Genomic DNA, 24,750 nt, shown 5'->3' on the forward strand with positions numbered 1-24,750 from the left:
TGAGGACTGCCAACCATCTAAGTGGTGGTGGTTGGTATTCCACCTGTCCTATATCTTGGTCCAATGTGTATATGCCTCTCACATTTTGCTTGATGAGAGAGTGAGACGCGATGCACACTGGACCGAAAAATTGGATATAGGCAGATGTGGTAAGGCTAATACTGGATACTGAAGTAGTTAAAACGGGTACAGTCACGTCTGAAAACATCAACACGATCGAAGTGCCAAGAATATGTATACGCGACTTTATGGCCCATATATTAGGGTAGTGTATACATATTTTTGGCACTTTGTCCGTATCGATATTTTCAGACGTGACCGTACAAATCGTGTCATTCACGAAGACGCGTGTCTTAACTCATATTGTCATGTTGTCAAAGGTTAGATTTGACAAATTTACGCGTCATCGTCGATGACACGAACTATATAACAATGCAAAATATTAAAGCCAAAATTTGATAGTTCAAATACATAGAACATGTACGCTGCGATAAATTTTGTGGTTACTCCACCAACAACGTTCGAAGTGTTGCATTTCTGTCGCACTTGTAAATTCGTACGTAAGTGTGACAGGGAGGCCCTTTGGTTTTCAACGTTAGAGCTTGATAAGCTATTTTTAACCTATACTTCAGGACATAAAATTGATTTTCAGTTATCATTCGAAGTTGTACTTAGGTTCTTTTTGTAACAAACATCTCCATATTATTATTTGATTGAAACGTATTGCGAAATTAATTAATTTCATCTTCTATTAACATATTGGATTGATTAATTGCGTTTTGTATTCAGATGATTAATTGAATGGTGTACGTATTAATTAATCGGAAACCATAAAATACCTATATTTAATAGATCTGTCCACGGAATAAAGACGTCAAACCTCTCGGTAAAACAAAAATTATTATTCCCTGTTATAAATTTAAAAAAATGTCGATGGCAGCAATAGAACAAACCTCGAAATTTCTTGAACAGTCCTCAAAATTGGTATATATATGTAAATTAAAGGGCCCGTTTTCATGTCCACACCATTTGACATTTGAGGACCTAAATCGCAGCCATCTTGGAAAATGTATACCATCCTGGAGAAATTCGCGTTTTACTCTAAATCTACGTTATCTAGGAAAATATGGTGTAAGACAACATTAAAGCTTATTAAATTCTTCACAAAAAACTTCTAGATATTATTGCGAAAAAAATACATCTTGTTATAATAAAAAACACTTCTGCCTTCTGGCATAAAGTGCGCCAATTGTACTCTTCATGTATTGTGCAATAAGTTTTAAATAAATAAATAAATAATAAAACCCTCGCTAATCTAGGTTTAGCGCTTATACCCTTCCAGGGGACATTCTCTTAGTAGGAAACTCGGAGGGATATGAATTCTACTTTTGTATTTACATTTGTACATGATCTACCCCAATATCAACATTTTACTTAACTGCGACTTAACCAGAAAGTAGGGTTATGGGTTTAAGTACTGATGATTCAGAACATCCTATAGCTTAGGATACTGGTCGGATTAAAAAAAAACATGACATGTCAGTAGATTCCACTTGCCCTTCACAAGTTCATAACCTATTTACACTTGTTTTATTAAGAAAAATCAGTATAGCCGCCTTGAGAGGACGCCGAATATTAAAACATATTTTTTCTTCTAGCACCTAAATAATTGAGCAAATTTCAATAAAATAGACATCAGTAGATTCATATTTGGTACACGAGTGCTATGCAATACAAAATTACTAAAATAACAGAGGAAAAATGTTTAGGGCTAAATATTGTGATTGCAAAAACAGATTTTAGGTATTAATCCATGTTAATGTTCCTTAAAACCGAGCTTTGGGGACCACGAGGATCAGGCGCCATCATGTTGCCATTTTTATTTTTTTCTATTTTTCTCAGGATCTATGAAGGTTGACTGGTAGACAATGTTTCATGGCATTAAGTCTTTTGTACTATAAGGTTTTCTTTTGTACAATAAAGATTAATGGCCTTATTCATAAAGCGGTACTAGCCTGAATTATCTATGAATCGTTTTTCCTTATCTGTCATAAGGGGGTAAATAAATAAATATTGTGTATTGTGAAACGGAAGCTTGTTAAGAAAGAAAAAAAAGCGGCCAAGTGCGAGTCGGACTCGCGCATGAAGGGTTCCGTACCATTTATGACGAATTAAAAAAAAATCTACTTACTAGATCTTGTTCAACATTTTACCACTTTGGACACACATTTTACCACTTTGGAAGTGTCTCTCGCGCAAACTATTCAGTTTAGAAAAAAATTAAATTGAAACCTCAATATCATTTTTGAAGACCTATCCGTAGATACACCACACGTATGGGTTTGATGAAAAAATATATATATATATTTTATGACTTATTAAAAAAACTACTTACTAGATCTCGTTCAAACCAATTTTCGGTGGAAGTTTGCATGGTAATGTATATCATATATTTTTTTTAGATTTTTCATTCTGTTATTTTAGAAGTTACAGGGGGGGGGACACACATTTTTCACTTTGGAAGTGTCTCTCGCGCAAACTATTCAGTTTAGAAAAAAATGATATTAGGAACCTAAATATCATTTTTGAAGACCTATCCATAGATACCCCACACGTATGGGTTTGATGAAAAAAAAAAATATTTTTTTAATTTTATGACGTATTAAAAAACTACTTACTAGATCTCGTTCAAACTAATTTTCGGTGGAATTTTGCATGGTAATGTATATCATGTATTTTTTTTAGATTTTTCATTCTGTTATTTTACAAGTTACAGGGGGGGGGACACAAATTTTTTCACTTTGGAAGTGTCTCTCGCGCAAACTATTTAGTTTAGAAAAAAATGTTATTAGAAACCTAAATATCATTTTTGAAGACCTATCCATAGATACCCCACACGTATGGGTTTGATGAAAGTTTTTTTTTTTATTTAATTTAATTTTATGACGTATTAAAAAAACTACTTACTAGATCTCGTTCAAACCAATTTTCGGTGGAAGTTTGCATGACAATGTATATCATATATTTTTTTTAGATTTTTCATTCTGTTATTTTAAAAGTTACGGTGGGGGGGGGGGGGGGGGGGGGACACATTTTACCACTTTGGAAGTGTCTCTCGCGCAACCTATTCAGCTTAGAAAAAAATGATATTAGAAACCTCAATATCATTTTTAAAGACCTATCCATAGATACCCCACACGTATGGGTTTGATGAAAAAAGATTTTTTGAGTTTCAGTTCTAAGTATGGGGAACCCCCAAAATTTATTGTTTTTTTTTTTTCTATTTTTGTGTAAACATCCTAATGCGGTTCATAGAATACATCTACTTACCAAGTTTGAACAGTATAGCTCTTATAGTTTCGGAAAAAAGTGGCGGTGACATAATCGGACAGACAGACGGACGGACGGTTTTTTGCCATTTGGCTACGGAACCCTAAAAAGAAAATACATTTATTTATGACAAAACAAACACGGATGACAAAAACATGTTGACAATACAATGTATAACATTTAGCGCAAAATGCCATAAAAGGGTCACAACTCAGCATGTAGCTGCCACAGCCAGGGCTGTTCTTCCACACAAAAACGATACATGATATTATGTTCCTAAAACGAAGCCTCCTATAAATATGGGTCATAATCATAAGTCGAATGCTTGTTTGTCACCGACGTAATATAAAAAAGCGGCCAAGTGCGAGTCGGACTCGCCCATGAAGGATTCCGTACCATTTATGACGTATTAAAAAAAACTACTTACTAGATCTCGTTTAAACCAATTTTCGGTGAAAGTTTGCATGGTAATGTACATTATATATTTTTTTTAGTTTTATCATTCTCTTATTTCAGAAGAGACAGGGGGGGGGGGGACACATTTTACCACTTTGGAAGTGTCTCTCGCGCAAACTATTAAGTTTAGAAAAAAATGATATTAGAAAATTCAATATCATTTTTGAAGACCTATCCATAGATACCCCAGAAGTATGGGTTCCATGAAAAAAATTTTTTTTGAGTTTCAGTTCTTAGTATGGGGAGCCCCCAAATTTTTTTTTTTCTATTTTTGTATAAAAATCTTAATGCGGTTCACAGAATACATCTACTTACCAAGTTTCAACAGTATAGTTCTTATAGTTTCAGAGAAAAGTGGCTGTGACATACGGACGGACAGACAAACAGACATGACTATTTTTTTGCCATTTGGCTACGGAACCTTAAAAAACACAATTGATATACAGACCTCGTGATTCTATTAATTGTGATTTAGAACTCAAAACCTGATGGGTTTTCGAAAAAACTTAAACGGTATGGTATGGTAAATGTTAGATAATAACAAATATAAGTTCCAGTTAAAAAAGTTTCTTACAGAAAATGTATTTTATAGATTTTTTCGAAGCGATGGAAACAGCGAGTCTTATGTATTAGATATGTATGTGTATGTATTAGATGTTATAATGTTTAAATTTGTTAATTATTTTTAAGGCTATAAATTGTACGCTAGAAACGAGCAACTGTTGAAACTAATATATTGAACACCTTTATGTACCTACACAGTTTACAATAAATAAATTACTTACTTAGTTACACTTTTGTCTGATAATGCCCCCCCTAGGTATATCGAGTATCGGCTCATTCGATTATGTCAAACGTTATAATTGAAAACGTTGCCGTTCAGAACATTTCGGGCATCGGCGGGCACGATAATTCAATTTATAAGCGTTTTCATATTCGAATTATTACGTTGGAGCGTTCGGGGATTTGAGAACATTGCGTAGTGTTTTAGTCTAAAAATGTTCATTCTCGTAACTTACTCGCAAATTATAACGAGATGTGTCATATTTTATAATCCGCGTGTAAACTCATTATTGTATAAGTGTGTTGCTTAAGGGTCCCCAGCAAGCTCGGTTCTCCAAACAAACGTAGTTACGCTCTTATTTTAAAACAACTAGCTAGATTGCTCTAAACTCTTTGTACTTACAATAGGATATGGTATATCTAGTCCTGTAATTAGTTTATGTAGCTTCAGATACCAGCTAAAAAAATACAGCAAATTTAAAATTTTCATACAAACCTTATTTTAGCTCTATTTCGTTTATTTTATAAGATAGAGCTATCTCTATGATCTATAACGAGTTACCATCGGATTTGAAGACCAAAAGGATAACAAAACGAACATTTAAAAAGAAACTTAGCAATAATCTATTAAATAAAATAAAAGGTAAAATACAACCGCTATAAATTGTACACATGCACTGCATTTTTATACTGTATGATCAGATTGTAGCGTTAACCCCTTACTTCATGTCGTAAACAAAAGTATTATATCTGTTTAAAAATAAACTTTAATAGCTATCAATAGAATTGAATATTATAACTGCCATATAGGGCTGCGCATGCGGTAAGGGGTTAAATTGATAAAAATATAAGTAACATATAGACTACATATAATAGCTTGCATATTATAGGAGCTTCGTCCGCCAACAAACCACTCTGTGGTTTGGCAGAAGTATATTGTAAATATTTATAAGGCATGAAAAGTGAATAAACGTTTATTTTTTCATTTTTTTTTATATAAACTAATTACAGGCATATATATACCTCATGTCATTGTATGTGCAAAGTTTCATTATAATCCAACACGTAGTTTTGAAATGAGAACGAAACTCCGTTTCTATGGGAAGGTGATATTCGGCCGAGCTTGCCGGGGACTCTTAAGAAGAAAAGGGGACGACCGCCCCGAAACTGCCTTTCCATACAAACGTAGTCCCCATTTTCCCCTCTAGATATTAACCTTTTTGAAAATATTTTTACACAATTTCATGTGTTTCAATCATGTCTATGCCCCACCTTTTTTAGATTTTTTCAATATTATAAGAGTTAGGAGCATTTAAAAAATGTATAAAACCAGTTTCTCTTTCTTAACTTTTATCATAGCTGTGACAAAAATACATAAAATTCTGTAAAAAATATTTTCCATAATGTCAATATCCAGGGAGGAAAATGAGGACTACATTTGTATGGAGAATCGATTAAAAATAAAAAATAAAATAAAATAATAAATATTATAGGACATTATTACACAAATTGACTAAGTCCCACAGTAAAGTCAATAAGGCTTGTGTTGAGGGTACTTAGACAACGATATATATAATATATAAATATTTATAAATACTTAAATACATAGAAAACACCCATGACTCAGGAACAAATATCCATGCTCATCACACGAATACATGCCCTTACCAGGATTTGAACCCGGGACCATCAGCTTCGTAGGCAAGGTCACTACCCACTAGGCCAAACCTGTCGTCATATTGTCTCCTTTCCTCTTAAAGCAACATAATCAACAAGTTAAAGTTTACTAACGTATACACGGTGTAGATATCGACACCACCAAATTAATCAACTGGGTACCCTCGATAGGAAACGACAGTCAACATTCACCGCGCCTGCCGAACTCTGATTGCAGTTCCGTTACGTGGACCTGATAAGGACCCGAGATTTGGAGCCCGAACTACGCAGTTTCAGTAGGAGTTTCATTAGATAGATATGTATAAATATTTACTTACTGTAGATGTCGCAAATTTAAATGTTATAATTGAATCGTCGTTATTTATGGAAAATCTTGAATAAGCTTTGTATATTACGGCTCTTTTATAGAGACTAATTAAGAACATGCTATAGTAGTAAATATTGCTAACTTATTAATGGAAAATAATGAACAGCAACTTGTTATTACAAAAATCCTTGTAATTGGTCATACAAAAAATACAAATACAAAATTCTTTATTTCTTAATACATGCATAGTTTTAATGGGAAAGTTTAATTCATTTTCATCACTGGGGTCAGAGCCGATAAATCGTGTCTTTTCCGTCAAGGATCTGGGCGTAGTGTTCGATGCACGGCTAACTTTTCACGAGCATATTTTTTCTCTCGCGAAGAGCTCCTTTCAAAGGCTGGGTTTTGTAATCCGAAATCTTCGCGATTTTCATGACCCGGTGGCTATAAAAATGGTGTACAATGGTCTAGTAAGGAGTAAGCTGGAGACTTCGTCGATCATTTGGAACCCCTACGAGTCGACGTATGCTTTACTGCTTGAGAAGGTCCAGAAAGCGTTTTTAAGGTTCCTTTATAAAAAAATATTCGGATTCTATCCGTACCTGTACCCGACAAAGTATCTTCTCGGCTCCCTCGGGTACAATTCCTTGGAGGTCAGGCGGAATTACCAACTCCTTGTCATGGCATGCCGAGCCTTGCGTGGGGAGTCAGACTGTCCCGAAGTTGTTTCTGGTCTCGTGCGCCTGTTTGTTCCGGACGTCCCGAGAATGGCCCTCAGAGCACGACAACGCGACCTGTTGGCCGTGCCGCCGGCGCGCACCGTATCGCGCAGGAACTCGCCGCTGCCCCGCGCCCTCTCACTGCTCAATGCGCTCCTGGCATCGACGCCTGAATGCGATCTATTTGCTTGGCGATGGGCGGCAGTGTATAGTGAATGCTTGAGATTCTGTGAGGCGATGGATGCTAGGTGCTCTACTGTCCCAATTTAATCTGTTAATGTGCCATTATTGTTTTATAATTGTTAATACTTATAATTATTAGTTAGTTTAAGTTTCGTGACGCATTGGTTCAACTGTAATGTCATGTAAACATTTTTATCAATAAAATAAATTAAAAATAAAAATCACACTTGCTCGAAAAAGGTCTTATTGCATGCAGGTATACAGAAAGACAAAAGCTGTCTACTGTATTGTCCCCGGGAGAGTTATGGATTGTGAAAAAAAGGCTATAACTCCCTCGGGAGTGACCGTTAATAATCGTTTTAAATATTTTTACTGGATTTTCAATCGTGGCTGAATGGCGGATAGGTCTGTGCCTTCCATGCCTAACCTGTCAAAGAATGACAATATGGCAGACGAATGTTTGAAATGTCACCGTAGTTAAGAATTATTTCGCTTAAAACTTAGTTCTTTTTCGCAGGTTTGATGAAAAACATTGTGTATAAGTCCTTGGGTAAGAATATCCTCCTCCCCTCCTCTATAATGGAGACAAAAGCGAAATAATAAAGTTTTACTTTATCTTTAATCTGTTTGATAAAAGCAAGCGAATTATTGATCACACATTTTTAGGGTTCCGTAGCCAAATGGCAAAAAACGGAACCCTTATAGATTCGTCATGTCCGTCTGTCTGTCCGATTCTGTCACAGCCACTTTTTTCCGACACTATAAAAGCTATACTGTTCAAACTTGGTAAGTAGATGTATTCTATGAACCGCATTATGATGTTTACACAAAAATAGAAAAAAAACAATAAATTTTGGGGGTTCCCCATACTTAGAACTGAAACTCAAAAAATCTTTTTTCATCAAACCCATACGTGTGGGATATCTATGGATAGGTCTTTAAAAATGATATTGAGGTTTCTAATATCATTTTTTTCTAAACTGAATAGTTTGCGCGAGAGACACTTCCAAAGTGGTAAAAAGTGTCCCCCCCCCCTGTAACTTCTAAAATAACGGAATGAAAAATCTAAAAAAAATATATGATATACATTACCATGCAAACTTCCAACGAAAATTGGTTTGAACCAGATCTAGTAAGTAGTTTTTTTAATACGTCATAAATGGTACGGAACCCTTCATGGACGAGTCCGACTCGCACTTGGCCGCTTTTTTGTTTCTAACCCTATGTTATAGGTACCAATAAAGTACGTTTCTCACCGACCGGATGGAGTCGGGCCTTTTATTTGTACTGAGCGAACTCTCTGCTCCGGCGCGCGCCGCCGCTATTTACTTTGTGACGACGTCTAGTCCCTGTCACACTTACGCACGAATTTACAAGTGCGACAGAGAGGCAACACGTCGAACGTGGTTCGTGGTAGGCCCTCTGAAAAGATGCTGCAGTCAGGGATCGGAAACCGGTATTTTTTGTATGGGAACGAAAACGGTATTTTTTCGTTCTTTGTTAATTATTTCATTTCTAATTGGGCAATCTAATAATACGAAGTCGTTATCTAAAAACACAACCGAGTCCTATATTTGGAGTATAAAATAAACCGAAATATATGTTTATTTCAGAGTTTTTCCAAAAAACCGGTTCCGATCCCTGGCTGCAGTACAGTTCTACTAGGAACGAGTACATCGTACTCCAAAACTTCCAAGTCAAACTTACTGAGCGCGTCGCCGATTTAATTTCCGTAACTGAAATACCGAGTTTGGAGTTTAATTACTTACAGTACCTATATCGGATGACTGTAAAGTAAATATTCCTTGAAGTGTTTAGTTTATTTCATTTATTTCAAACAGACTTCAAAATAGAGGTGGTATTTTTTTATTAGTTGCGACCTTTTTTAGTTATTTTATTTAAATATTTTAAACACGATGTACCTGTAGTGATTTGGCCCGGTATTTTTTTAAGTCATTCGTACGTTTGGCCTCAAAAAACACCATTTAGTACAGTGGAATAACTGTGAAAACCATAAAATTATGAATATATATGAACTGGACGTACGTGGCGCGCTGCGCGGCGAGCGGGGCGTCGGGCGGCGCGGCAAGTTATCGCCAATGTCGTCCAAGACAGTCTCAAGTCTAATTTTGTTCGTCGAAACCGGTCGACGCGAGCGGTGGTTCACGTGCGTCCAGTCCGCGTCCATAGAAAAAACAAAATAAATTTTCCAAATAAATATGCTTTATTAACATTATATATTCGCTAGACAAATAAAATTATTGGGTGCATTGATTGACTGTAGAACATATATTATTCAGAATTCATGTAAATGGACATAGCTTAGGAATTTATAATGTACTTAATGCTTTTATGAAGTAAATAAAACTAGATTGAACTATAGCCGCTGAAGCCGATTCTTGTTAAGTTTTTAATATATGGATGCTTAGCACGGAGACTTTCGCACATGGACTTGCCATTTTCTATCTCTATCGCACGCATAATTATATTGCTTTCCTGCTCGCACAGACGCGTCGACCGCCGGCACATGAGCGAGACAGCAATATAATTATGCAAGAACATGCGGATCAATATACGAAATTCTTTGTTCTTAGCGTCCTTACTTTATTTATTCTTCAAAGCTAATGCACATGAATAAAATTATTACATAACGCTAATCTTGGTTTTAACTCGAGTACGCTAGCTTTAAAAATATTCCATCAATAGGCCATTAAAAGCAATACCTTTTTAAGTTAGTTTATTTTAAATCATGAAAGAAACTGGTCATATTCTAAATTGCCTAGTCAAATGTTGATGACATATTTATCCTAATTTGCGTCTCAACTCAAGTGCGCACTTACTAGCGGCCCGATTCGAAGAATGATTAAGACAACACGTTTAAGATCTTGGAAAGAACTTTAAAAGATCGATAACTAAACGACATGTCTAAATTGACGTTTTTTTCGATTCCGCTGTGATCCCAGTAAGATCTATCTACGATATTTCTAACGTCAAAGTGACATTGGTTGCCCGAATCGAGCTGCTTCTGTCAATTATACGACATACAAACGATATCTAAATGAGAACTTACCTAAACCAGAATTTAACGTTATCGTATCTCATTCTTCGAATCGGGCCGTAGGTTCAGCAAATCCTTTTCATATTTAAACGACACTTTACAAATTTTACTACACATTTAAAGTTTCAGTGGTACTTTATGCAAACGACATCTCATTATCTACGCAATCAAATTACACAATTGAGTTTGCGATAAAAGAACGTTAGAAATTACGTTTACGCTATTTTTGACAATATTTTCATATAAATACGGAAAAATTGCTCAACATTGTCTAAATTAGATTGCCTATAATCATAATCATAATCATAATCATTTATTGTATAATTTTATAAATTACATGTCAATTATTTACGCAAAAATATATGAATTAAAAATTAATAATATAACAATCATTAATATAATTATATACTCTGGGTATAACTTATAATTCCAGCTTTAAAAATTCGTCGATGCTGTAAAATGTGTGCTCGAGAAGCCAAGTTTTTAATTTTCTTCTAAAACAATCTAGAGAAGGAGCCGAGGTGATTGACACTGGCAACTTAAGTATTATATACGGTCGGGCACATCACGTGAGTTATCTTCTCAGATCTTGCGAGGCGTCGTTTTACTGGCAACAACCTGTTCGGGTTTGAATCAGAGCGTTTTTTAAAATGGCATATATTTTTATAGGCATTATATCTATTACTCTGTTCTTTCGTGCCAGGCACGGTAGGGAAAGTTAAAGAAGTTTACTAAACTCCAAATTATTTATTTGTTAAACGTAGGTAAAACAGTAAGTAGGTCTTAAATGTATAATAACGTATTTTATCACTATGTTTCGTCATACAAGACATGCTCTTTTTAAGTATATACTTTTAAAATCTTGATAGAAAATCATTGCGCATAATTTAAACGGTCTTATCTCACTATTAGGTAGCATTCTAATATGAGTCTTATTCAAGTTGCATAAGATTGAAATTACAACTAACAGTTTACTTACCTTGTAAGGCCTATGGCCCATGCCATGCGACTTATTTCCTAGATTACGTGCAAAGCGTGCGTGTTGTGACCTGACTTTACACGCGATTTGCATTTAATTTAAACCTTACTGTGATATATATATGGTTGTAATTACTTTCAGCAATCTTATCAAAGTGATTGAGATTTCCTGTTTCGTATTTCAGCACGGAAATGAAGAAAAGCTTAGTTAAGCGTATATCAAACAACTTTGTTCGCGTCTGAGGGCCTACCGCGAACACCGCAGTTCACGAATTGCGGGCATGTTTCTCTTTTCCTCCAATTAAGGCGCTATTAGAATGACCGAGAAAGATGCTTACAATTTTTAAACTTCGGTGTTCGCGGTATGCCTTCTGACAAAATAAATTCGTCATAAAACGAATAGGGTTGTTTCCATCTACAAATCTTAGGGCAGAATTGTATCTCAATAAATTCTTTTGGTTTATAAGAATATGTTAAACTACTTTTAGGGGACTTGTAATGACCATATTTTTGTAAATATTGAATATAAAATATCTTTTGGCACACGTCACGTGACCAAACTCGAAACGTCTTTGAAGATTCTGATGACGTCACCTCTCGGATTGACACTGTTGACAGTTAGGCGATAAACAACAAACGACAAATGTCAGTTGAAAGTTCGTATCTTCTGCGTGCGTATGTAGTTATGTGTCAAACCGTAAACTGTGACGTCACACAATTTTCAAAGAGCGTTTTGGGCGCGAAAGCATCTGTCAATATATATTTTGTTAATTTAACATATTTAAAGTCGTTTTTAGTATAAAAGTTGAATTTTAGGGCAACTTTTAGTTAATATAGAACGTAATACAAGCGTTTCAAAAAATTGGAAACAACCCTATTCCCCTTTTTGCGTTTATCCTGTTATAAATGTTATCCTTATTTAACTTTTCATTACAGATTAAGAACAGTGATAGCAATGATTGATGAGTATCTTTTTATAATCCGAATATACCAAAGCCCAAAGAAGAATAAAAATTGGGTCTTTAATTTTATCCTTATTACGTGTACTGTGTTGAAATTGAATTGATTAATGAAGTGTCAAGTGTCTTCAAAAATGACAAATTTTCGTTAAGCTGGCTCGACATGATCAATCACGATTGATCGTTTACAACAGTGTACGTTATTGTTAATCGCAATTACGTAATTGAAAATTGACAGAAGTTATAAAATTGACATTTCAAAAACAATAAATCATAAATCATCATCATAAAAATCACCATCAATCTTAAATCTTTTTTGGAATTTAAAAACCAATATCCTCTTTTTAGGGTTCCGTAGCCAAATGGCAAAAAACGGAACCCTTATAGATTCGTCATGTCCGTCTGTCTGTCCGATTCTGTCACAGCCACTTTTTTCCGAAACTATAAAAGCTATACTGTTCAAACTTGGTAAGTAGATGTATTCTATGAACCGCATTATGATGTTCACACAAAAATAGAAAAAAAACAATAAATTTTGGGGGTTCCCCATACTTAGAACTGAAACTCAAAAAATCTTTTTTCATCAAACTCATACGTGTGGGGTATCTATGGATAGGTCTTTAAAAATGATATTGAGGTTTCTAATATCATTTTTTTCTAAACTGAAAAGTTTGCGCGAGAGACACTTCCAAAGTGGTAAAAAGTGTGTCCCCCCCCCCGTAACTTCTAAAATAACAGAATGAAAAATCTAAAAAAAATATATGATATACATTGCCATGCAAACTTCCACCGAAAATTGGTTCGAACGAGATCTAGTAAGTAGTTTTTTTTTAATACGTCATAAAAATAAAAAATAAAAAATTTTTTCATCAAACCCATACGTGTGGGGTATCTATGGATAGGTCTTCAAAAATGATATTTAGGTTTCTAATATCATTTTTTTCTAAACTGAATAGTTTGCGCGAGAGACACTTCCAAAGTGAAAAAATGTGTGTCCCCCCCCCTGTAACTTCTAAAATAACAGAATGAAAAATCTAAAAAAAATATATGATATACATTGCCATGCAAACTTCCACCGAAAATTAGTTCGAACGAGATCTAGTAAGTAGTTTTTTTTTAATACGTCATAAAAATTTAAAAAAAAAAATTTTTTCATCAAACCCATACGTGTGGGGTATCTATGGATAGGTCTTCAAAAATGATATTTAGGTTTCTAATATAATTTTTTTCTAAACTGAATAGTTTGCGCGAGAGACACTTCCAAAGTGAAAAAATGTGTGTCCCCCCCCCCTGTAACTTCTAAAATAACAGAATGAAAAATTTAAAAAAAATATATGATATACATTACCATGCAAACTTCCACCGAAAATTGGTTTGAACGAGATCTAGTGAATAGTTTTTTTTTAATACGTCAATAAATTAAAAAAATTTTTTTTTCATCAAACCCATACGTGTGGGGTATCTATGGATAGGTCTTCAAAAATGATATTTAGGTTCCTAACATCATTTTTTTCTAAACTGAATAGTTTGCGCGAGAGACAGTTCCAAAGTGGTAAAATGTGTGTCCAAAGTGGTAAAATGTTGAACAAGATCTAGCAAGTAGATTTTTTTTTAATACGTCTTAAATGGTACGGAACCCTTCATGCGCGAGTCCGACTCGCACTTGGCCGCTTTTTTGTATAATCTGCCTATATCTGTTTTTTCCTCGCAATTGTCATTAACATTTATAAGGTACATACATTTCACAAGAGCAATTAGTCAATTCAGGGAGGTCTAAGAATGCAATATGAAGGAGAATTTTACAATACCACTGAACCTATGCAGACCTGCATAGCGCACATCACATAGGTTATATATGTGGTCGAGAATGAGTGGCCATGTTCGTTCGCGGCCGACATGGCTACCCGAGTCAGCAGATAATTTGGGCTCCCTATATAGACATTGGCTCAAGTTTTTCGGTATTTTTTTCTGACTGACGACAAAACGCGTTAGGTATTTTTAGGTTTCTTTTCGTCTTGGCGTACGGTCTCTATTGTAGACTGTGCCACTATTTTGTCAAATGGATATTTTTGCATTTATTACTTGGAACATATTATTATGAAATACTTTGAACGGGATCGGAAAGGTAAGTTTGAGCTTTTATATAATTATGCTTTCACTGTGTGTCACAAATTTTTGTTTATTGAAATGTTACAGGCGTATTTTTTGCAGTTGTTTATGGACTATGACAAAAATAAGAGAAGGAAAACACTTTAAAAAATTGAAATATTTAAAGGGAATATATGTAAATAGGTGGTTAGTACCTATAGATGATGAAAACAATTACTCACGTGTGACAATTTTTTGAAAATCTTAGTTCTAGAAAAATACAGACAAAACCAAAAAGTATATTGGTATTGATACTTAATTACGTATTGAACTTGGAGACCATTCGATTAGTTTCATGACTGAACTACACGAGTAGTTGCATGACTGAACTACACGAGTAGTTCAAGTACTGAACTACACGTGTAGTTGCAGGACTGAACTACACGAGTAGTTTGCTTGTTATACAGTATTATTGTTTTAGGTTTAAATTAATAAATAATCTTTTATTATAGAACACAATAATTAGCCTTCCTTGACCTCATTGCTGAGAATTTATAGCATTATATTACAGCTTTGATCGCTCTTGTAAACTAAGCCGCTTAGTTGGTACAACGAAAATACGATTATAATTATGAAAATATGATATATATTTAATTGGTATGATAAAGGATTAGAATTCTAATGAAATTTGTACAGAAAACTACTGGTGGAAATATTTTGGTTTTCCTGATCTTCATGATTATGTAGGGTAAGTGCTAAAATACACTTTTCATCACACTTGCTCGAAAAAGATGTTATTTCATACAGGTGTGCTGAAGGGCAAAGGTCTATTTAGTTCCCGCGGGAGTTATGGATTGTGAAAAAAAGGGAGTTTATAGCCTTTTTCTTTAATTATGTGTTTTTTAATATATTATCTTATCTTATGTCACTTATTCATACAAACCAAGTAGCATAAATGAGTTTTTCTTTTAAAATACTGACGTATATAATTTAATATTTTTTTATGTTTAAAATTATTTAATTTGATTAATTTAACAGCCGTTTAAAATATTTTTACATAATTTTCAATCGTGGCTGAATGCCGAATAGGTCTGTGCCTTCGATGCCTCTCCTGCCAAGAAATTACAAAATGGTGGACGAATGTTTGATATGTCACCGTATTTAAGAATTATTTTGCTTAAAATTTACTTTTTTTCTTCGCAAGTGTGATGAAAAACATTGTGTGTGACTCCGGGGGTAAGAATATTGCAAACTCGGGTCTTTAATACCCTCCAGCCTGCGGCTGTCGGGAATTACCAGCCTTTTAGCTTTCCCATCCCAAATTGAAATGGAGTCGGAATAATTCGATCCCTGTCCAATGATTTTACTAACCTTTAATTTGAGAATTTTGTCATGATGTGACAGGGGCCGGATTGAACGTATGGGTGAATGGATGAATGATAAATCAGGAAAGTGAACGGATGGGGTGAACCGTAAAAGGGTCCAAGATCAGATACGTTTTTGTAAGATTCTGAAAATGTGGGAGCAGTGACTTGAATTTTCTTATATCGGTAATTGGAATAATACTTTTATCAGTATCTTTTTATAAAAATAAAGTCTCAGAAACTTTATTCGTGCTCTGTTAAAAATGATAAGGTTAAAGATTTCGCGAGCCCCATTTTAAATAATAATAAATAAATAAATAAATATTATAGGACATTATTACACAAATTGACTAAGTCCCACAGTAAGCTCAATAAGGCTTGTGTTGAGGGTACTTAGACAACGATATATATAATATATAAATATTTATAAATACTTAAATACATAGAAAACACCCATGACTCAGGAACAAATATCCATGCTCATCACACGAATACATGCCCTTACCAGGATTTGAACCCGGGACCATCAGCTTCGTAGGCAGGGTCACTACCCACTAGGCCAGACCGGTCGTCATTTTGTAACAATTATTTCGCGCTCTTCTTGATATTTATGTATGTAAACTCTTTTTTGTACAAAACACAAATGTGGCACAAGATAGGTAGTACAAAGGCTAACTTATCCCTTTATATATTTATGTCGATTCGCTGCTCATATATTTTTCGCGTGTCCTGTATTTTTTGATTGATTATTCAGTTTTTCTTTTAATATTGCATAAATCCATTATAACAAAATAAATAGTACTATCCCTAAAGATACCTTAATCGCTACAAGTAAGCCAAAGATAAACTCTTTAAGGATTTTCTTTAATTTCGTCAGGATCCTCACCTAATATCGATAAGACCAACTAGAACTATACCTATCAGTCTATCAAATGAAAGTTTTTACTAGATTAATGCAGCCGACCAGACCAGACCGTCAACATTTCCATTATTCCCTGATAATGCCTCGTAGAGACTTAGAGAGGCGAAACAAGTGTCTAGGTTTGTACTTTTGGTGGTGATTTATGACTAATATTTTACGCGGTGGGAGGGTGATAACATTGTGAAACTACGCAGGTACCTATTTATAAAGAGTTGGCACAAATTGATTAGCATGTTATTATTTCGTGGATTAGCAAAGTAATATTTTTGTATTATTTGATGCAGCCTTCAGGTATTCCGTTAACATACTTACACAAAATATCTTATCAAAATCGAAACCGTCCTTTGATGTTAAAAATTAATCCCGATTCCACAGAAAAAAATAAGAATTGAGTTTGAGAATCGTTTTTAAATCAGCTCATAGCTTTAAAGTGACTTTGTCAGACGATCCCGGTTATTGGCTGGTACTAATTGGGAATAGATGGGAGTCAGCTTTGACAAAGAGGGCTGGAGATGGGTTTTGGGAATGTTCAGATAGAAAATACGTTTTAGGTATTATTACTATTCCGTTAGAGATTTGGTAAAAAATAAAAGCTTATTATAAAATGAGAAAATGGCCCAAAATTTGACATATTTTCTAAAATTTTCACGGATTTGGTGGTACTATTCTGTGAGCGGTGGTGGCCTAGTGGATGCGACGTACATCCGACTTTCAATCCGGAGGTCGCGGGTTCAATTCCTGGAAAATGAGGATTTCGGTACTTATGTACGGAATATGAATTGATATTCACCACCGAATAGTGGTAGTAAAGGAAAATATCGTGAGGAAACCTGCGTACATCCGCGAAGAAATTCAAAGGTGTATGTGAAGTCCCCAACCCGCATTGGGCCAGCGAGGGGACAATAGCCCAAGCCCTCTCGAACATGAGAGGAGCCCTGTGCCCAGCTTTGGGACGTGTATAGGCTGAATTATTATTATTATTCTATTAAGCATTCGGTAAAATGACAAAAAGGCAAGAAATAATAAACAATTTGACCGTTTTACCTAGAATTTGACGTATATTAAAGTACCTTTGTCGAGGATCCCGGTTATTAGCTGGGACTGATTGGGAATAGGACAGTGGCTTGTTAATGCACTGGTCCTCTCGGCATTTATCTTTATCACCAAAGATAGTTGTTTAAATTTATTTTAGGTTAACCTTAGTTATAAGTGTTTGTTTTTACTAACAAAATATGGACCATGTTTGTCTGACTTACTTACTTGGTTGGCGCGATGACCCAAAATGAGTATTGGCGTCCAATACAAAAGCACGCCACTTTGCTCGGTCCGAGCTCACGCCAGCTTTTATGTACGTCTAAAGTAAATGTTTTTTTTTTATAGGTGGCTGTAACAAAGAGGGCTTGGAGAAGGGTATCGAGAATATTCAAAAAGGAATCTAGTTTTTGATTCTGGAGCTCTGTTCGGGTTTTCATCTAATTTAATTACGACCTTGAAGATAGCTCAAGCTGGCTGGTGCATGTGAGAGTTACGAGACGAAGTGAAAATCGTCAATGAAATGCACGTCATCTACAAAAATTATCGTCAAAGTCGTATAAAAACCAGTTCAAAACCGCTGATGTTCACTCGTGTGATTCAGTAGAAATGGAATAAGTTTTTGGCAAAAGAAAAACCATTTTTGTTACAGGCTTCTATCGCTGACTGTACATTTCTTGCCACAGGCAACTAATACTCATCCAGACAATTCTAAAACACAATTGGCTACTTGACAGTTTTTTTGTCAATAATGTCAATTGATCTTGATTTTCCTGAGGATCAAATGTCTATATAGGACTCATGGCAATTAACACAAAGGTCAGAAATGAGAGTTAAAGTCTGACGTTCGCATTTGACGACTGAAACGCCTGTAAGAAATTGATATTGTAATGTGACGTTACAATACATTAGTCTGTCCTAAATGTATGGAAGATCAAAAAATTGCTATTTTGACCCTCAAATAGTTGTAATACAATATAGTTTTCGAAATAAAATGTAAGGAATCAAATGGTGTCATTTTCTTTTTTCGTTTTAAAACTTTAAAAAAAAAATAAGTTTTGTATTTTTCATAATCTCAATATGTCTTTTTAAATTTCACTTTTTTGAAATGGATGGCTCATTTTCTATCACTATAATTTCTGTCACTATAATCGTCTCTTTTATTTTTATATACACGGAAATCTTCTTCACATTTAACTTTTTTCCAATTTATTTATTTGTTTCATTAATAAAATATTCTATTCTTTCTTTACCACTAAGTATCTTCTCAAAGCAATTTCCGCAAGCACGTAATTTTGCTTGTCGTAATAAATTCGTTGTCTTCCCGAATTTCACCAACTCGATACCGATACCCGACACCGAAACCCGATTTCAAGCCCCAGGGGACATCTTCAAGCGTTTTAATATTACTTTCCGAATTGCCGATTAATATCCAAGTGTTATTAGTCAAATTGGAAAATTTGTAGCACCCTGTTTGAAATCTGTGTTCGGAATTTGAAATTGGAATTTGCTCAATAATATAACGGCTATTTAATTTATTCTGTCTTTGTGAGTAATTTCTCTTCGAATTTCGCAGGTATTATATCTAAAAGAAATGTGGCTGTTATATTTTTTTGTGGATTTTTGTGTGGAAACATGATTGGTTTATATTTGCATTTCGAACGAGCGAGCGAAGCGAAGTGAAGTTCTTACATTCACAAGGAAAGATTTCGATCTCGAAATTTAGGAACTTAGAAAAATTTTAACGCGTATTGTTGAGTTGAATTTAAGTGATGAGAAAATTGTGATCATAGAATGTACTATGAGAGTTTTGATCAAATGTTTTGATGACATTCTATAGCTTACACAATAATGAATTATAATCATGAACAAATTAGATTGTTATTAGTAGTATTAGTACAATACAACATAGATCTACTAATTGTTTACTTTAATCTTGTACCAAAACTTCTACGTCAGCTCAGACGTCATCAACTGATGTTAAGGTGCAAAAACGATACAAGGTAAGGTATCTTTCCCTGTTGATGTTATGCATGAGTAATTAATTAAACACGTTTATTATTGTGTATATTTAGCGAACAATAATATTCCCGCCTGGTAAGGATTACATGATGATTTTCAAGAATAAAAACAAGCGGAATAAGGTAATTCCTGGTAGTTTTCCTTTTATACTACTGGATCTTTTATGTATTTGGAGAATAAGCGTGAGTAAGTATTAAAATGACGTCAAAGTGCTTCCCTAAACATTCAATAAGCGTTTATATAAATTGAATGCCAAACAGGTGTGTCTTCATTTCAAGTCCAAAAATTGGAACAACAAGTCCTCAGCCTTCGATTTTTAATATTTATTTTGAGATGGGAAACTCGTGTTTCAAAACTCTCAGTGCTGCAGAGCTATTGGAGATGACAAGTCACCCGAATTTCTGTAAGCTCATCCGACGAGAACATTCTCAAGTAATGTCAGTTCCTCTTAGAGGTACAATCGCTTGTTTTTCACGAGAAGAAAATTTAAAAAAAAATAGATACAGTGGTATCCCGTGTTGGGATCATTCCCGAGTGATAATAAGTTCTCGTGAAAATCTAGTTTTTGATGACAATTGGAAAATGCCGCTAATAACTGAAGAAACTGCATCCTACATACATGCTAACTTCGTGGACGGATTTAAAACTATTAACAAGTATATCTGCACTCAAACACCTATGGAAAATACGTGGGAAACTTTTTTCAAATTAATTTGGGAACAGCAGTCTTACGTCATAGTGTCCCTGACAGATATAGATCAAGATAATTTAAAAAATTACCAACTTTGGGTAAATCCTGAAGGTTCTAAGGTGACTTTTGGAAAATATGTTGTCCGAATTCTTGAAATTCAGGAAAAAATAAGTTACACCAGAACCCGAATGCAGATTACTAACATAATCACGAGAACATCTAGGGAAATAACCAACTTTTGGTTCACTGATTGGCCTGACAGCAGCATTCCCACAGGCTTGAAAGAGTTTCTGAATCTTCGAAAAGAGGTCAACCGAGAACAGTCCAGACTGATCGAGGAAGCGGAAAAGAGTTTTCAATTACCAGGTCCTATAGTAGTCCACTGTTCTACTGGAGCTGGTTGGACGGGAACTTTTTGTGCTGTAGATAATGCACTGGCACAGCTTGATAAAGAGAAAAAGGTTTCACTTGCTCAAACCATACTGAAAATAAGGAGTCAAAGGCATACGAGTGTTTTTTTACCAGAACAGTATGCATTTTGTTACAAAGTGTTGGAATATGTTTTATTAGCGGAAGGAAAAAAGTTAAAAAACTATTGATGTTAGCTATGCGTAATTAATCGAGCACGTAAGTTATTGCTTGTGCACAAGGAACAATAACAGTTATGTCTGATTAGGATCATATGATGGTTTTCTCGAATCATTATGTGCTAATTGACGTCACTTGTGGTAAATAGTTTACCTATTATACTCCTATACGTTTTTGGAGGCTTAACAGTGACTAAGTGTCTAAATAAGGTCTAAGTACCTTCTTATATAATTAATGAGTCTTTGTATAAGTTGAATCAGGCACGTAACTTCATTGCACATCGAAAAGTTGTAGCTGCATGTCCTCAATCTATGATTATTCTCTTTCTTAAAAAATGGGTAACTCGTTTTTTAAAACACGTAGTGCAACAGAGCTGCTGAATATAACAAGTCACCCGGATTTCTACGAGCTCATCCCTCAAGAGCACGCTCGAGTTATGTCATGGAATAATTTTGGAATGGAGGCAATTATAAACTTCTGTGCTGGTTTAGATTTTGAAAAAGACGATTGGAACATGCCGCAAATAGTAATAAAAGCCAAAGAAACGCGATCTTCAATATATGCTGACTACGTGAATGGAACTAAGGACAATCGCAGGTTCATCTGCACTCAAACACCAACAGAAAAAATGTGGGAGGCTTTTTTAAAACTAGTTTGGAGCCAAAAGTCTTGTGTTATTGTGTCACTGATGAATATAAGCCGAGAGAATCAAGAACGCTACCAACTTTGGATACATCCCGAGGACTCTGAGGTAACCTACGGAAAATATGTAATCAGAATCCTTGAAATTATGGAAGAAGTGAATTTTACCAAAACCCGACTACGGATCACTAATACAACGACCGAAGCATCTCGCGAAATAACCGATTTTCATCTATTCAATTGGCCTAATAACAACTCTTCCACAGACTTGAAAGAATTTTTGAATTTCCGAAGAGCAGTTCACCGGAAACAGTACATGCTAATTGAATACCCTGAAAATGATTTCTTAATGCCTGGACCCATTGTGGTTCATTCTCCTTCAGGCACAGGTTGGATGGAAACCTTCTGTGTTATAGATAGCGCAGTAATAGAGTTATTTAAAAAAAAAAAAGTTTCACTTCCTCGCACAGTGGTGAAAATCAGAAGTCAAATACATTCTAGTGTTATTCTATCAGAACAGTATGCGTTGTCTTACAAAATTTTGGAACACATCTTATTAGTGGAAGGAAAAAGTTTAAAATAGTTATGTAAGTTAATCCAGATAATATAGGCAGCTCATAAGCTATAGTTGTGTAATATAGAATCTTGAACGCGCAGTTGTTTTGCACTATTTGATAGCTATTTTGACTTTACGTCTCGTTAAAAGAGTGATAAGGATATTGGGTTTTTCGTGGGAATACCAACTTGGTTTTCCTTGTTAATGAAATAATACATGTATGATATATGTACAATTTAATTTATAATGTGACTGCTTATGAAATAAGTATACAATTTAAAACGTATCTCACACTCCAGTTACCTATAAGCTTAAAATTATATACTTCATACTCTTACATATTAATTGATTGTTTACTCTCATGGTTAACTATTGTACAACGTAAAAAAATTTGGAACAGCCCATTTTTTAAATAAAGGTAAACGATAAAAAACAATTAGTCCCCGTAATTTATTCCTTCCTTGTCCAACGATACTAACATAACATGCTAAGACTTGGTAACAGAAAAAGTAATAACTAAAGTTAGAGAGAGCATTATATCTTTCTGTGCGTATCTGAGATACTGTAGACGCTAAAGAAACCATTCGAGTCTTATTAAATCGAGATATTTCAATAAATAAAGCACAGAAAGTACTTGACCTACCAATACCTCTCTTAGAATGGACTACTATTGGAGGATCAGGGAACTTGCATGGTTTTTGAGTTAATTGTGCCTTGATTTCATCATAATTACGTCTCACAGTTAAAATAAAATCCAAGAAGTCCTCAGCACTGACTGGTAATTTAGAATCAGGCCACGTGGTGAAAACAAAGTGCAAGACTTCTTGCGTAGCCTTGGTTCCATCTGTCACCTCTAATGTTGTCTTAACATAATTTGATTGTACTTCAACCTTCGTAGTTGTAATTTTGAATTTCATGCACTTGAGATATCCTTCTTGATAACACCAGTATGCATCGTACTTATCGTTCCGATTGAAGATTGTCTTCTCACAGAGCATCACAATTATCCGACAGTGATGCATCCATATCGTGCGCCAAAAGTCATACATTGTATGCAGCAAAGGAGCTTGCGTCAATATGAATTTGTTGGTCTGGTCAAAGCCGTCAACATAATTGCCGTTGAAGAAGTCACTTCGTTTTTTTTCAACTGGAAGGACAACTCTCGAGTGGTCAAAACAGGGAAGGTACCCATACCTGTTGAGAGGTAAGTTTTCTTTCTTCCTAGCTTCTGTAAACTTTCCATCCACTTTCTTGCGAAGAATTTCCTCGTGCTCTTGCTGAACTGTTTTCTCAAAGTCACTTTTCTTGACAAGTTCTAAAAAGTCTTGGTATTTAAGCTCGTGAGAATATGTATGAGAACACATATCGTGGTAATTTGAAGGTGTTTCTTCGAGACTGCTCCAGCAAGAAATAATGATGTTTATTCACTTAACATGACTTATATGAGGAAACTGTGACGCGTAATTCCAATAATAGAACTTTAACATTCATTGTGGTATGGTTCAAGTTCAATTATCAATAACCTAGTAAAGTAAACAAACAAAGCCCTGAGGAAGCGTCCATAAACCACACGGAAAGAAGTGTATGGCATTAATCTCTATGCTGGTATGGCCTGGAGCCCCATACTAAAAAAGTATCTGTAATATTCCTATATTGCGTAGCAACGAATCCTATAAGTATGGCATTATCTACTATACTGTATGGTACCAAAACCTTTGCGTCTAATACATGGGTGCATAGTAGGCTTCACGTGACAGTATTGCCTTCAGCCCCATACTGCATCGCAGATGTAGCAATGCTACTAGTTTTTCCCGCGATAATTTATGGCGCGACAATCAAGGCTTTATTGGGTTACTGTCAATTTTGTATGGGTAAAATTTCAATACCGACATAAATCTGCAACAATTAATCAAAGATAAATAAACGAATGCTTAGTTGTGAAACGTGGATATCAATAAACATTGTATTAAGAAAAAGAGTCAGAGTGAAATTTAAACAATTATTATTGTTAATTTATTTGAAATTGGAAGTACCATGATTGAATTAAATATATTAAATTGATTAATATAATAGAGAAATTACAAAAATAAATAAACTAACCTAATTTTATATGATTATTTTTCTAGGCTTTTGATTTAGAATGATGGAATCAAATAATTACGAGAATAGTAAGTTTGATGCTGTTGTACTTAATATTGATGAATATTTTTTTGATGAGCACTACCAAGCATATGAAATTGCTATCGATAATACAAAATGGTTCTGTTTATTTTATTCCGATTTAAAATTTTGTAGTGTTACTCGACAAGTAATAGCTGAAAATGGTAAAATTTACATTCCAAAACGTTGAGTTTAATATTGATTATTAAAATAAATAATGTAATAGATTTGTGCT

The 24,750-nt window shown here is 34.7% G+C and overlaps 3 protein-coding genes across 3 annotated transcripts in view; 2 read left to right on the forward strand and 1 right to left on the reverse strand.

Annotated features, from left to right (window-relative positions):
• Positions 1-24,750, forward strand: part of LOC133522507 (uncharacterized) — a 165,547-nt gene that overhangs the window by 49,598 nt on the left and 91,199 nt on the right. The gene's annotated exons all lie outside the window — the stretch shown is intronic.
• On the forward strand, positions 18,945-21,179 carry LOC133523076 (tyrosine-protein phosphatase non-receptor type 9-like). The gene has a single exon (XM_061858581.1). The coding sequence runs from the start codon at positions 20,128-20,130 to the stop codon at positions 21,166-21,168; it is 1,041 nt and encodes a 346-aa protein (XP_061714565.1). The 5' UTR covers positions 18,945-20,127; the 3' UTR covers positions 21,169-21,179.
• LOC133523077 (tyrosine-protein phosphatase non-receptor type 9-like) lies at positions 22,055-23,919 on the reverse strand. The gene has a single exon (XM_061858582.1). It carries the CDS (start codon positions 23,717-23,719, stop codon positions 22,721-22,723), a length of 999 nt encoding a protein of 332 aa, XP_061714566.1. The 5' UTR covers positions 23,720-23,919; the 3' UTR covers positions 22,055-22,720.

Source organism: Cydia pomonella, chromosome 11 (assembly GCF_033807575.1).
Source record: "Cydia pomonella isolate Wapato2018A chromosome 11, ilCydPomo1, whole genome shotgun sequence".
NCBI lineage: Eukaryota > Metazoa > Arthropoda > Insecta > Lepidoptera > Tortricidae > Cydia > Cydia pomonella.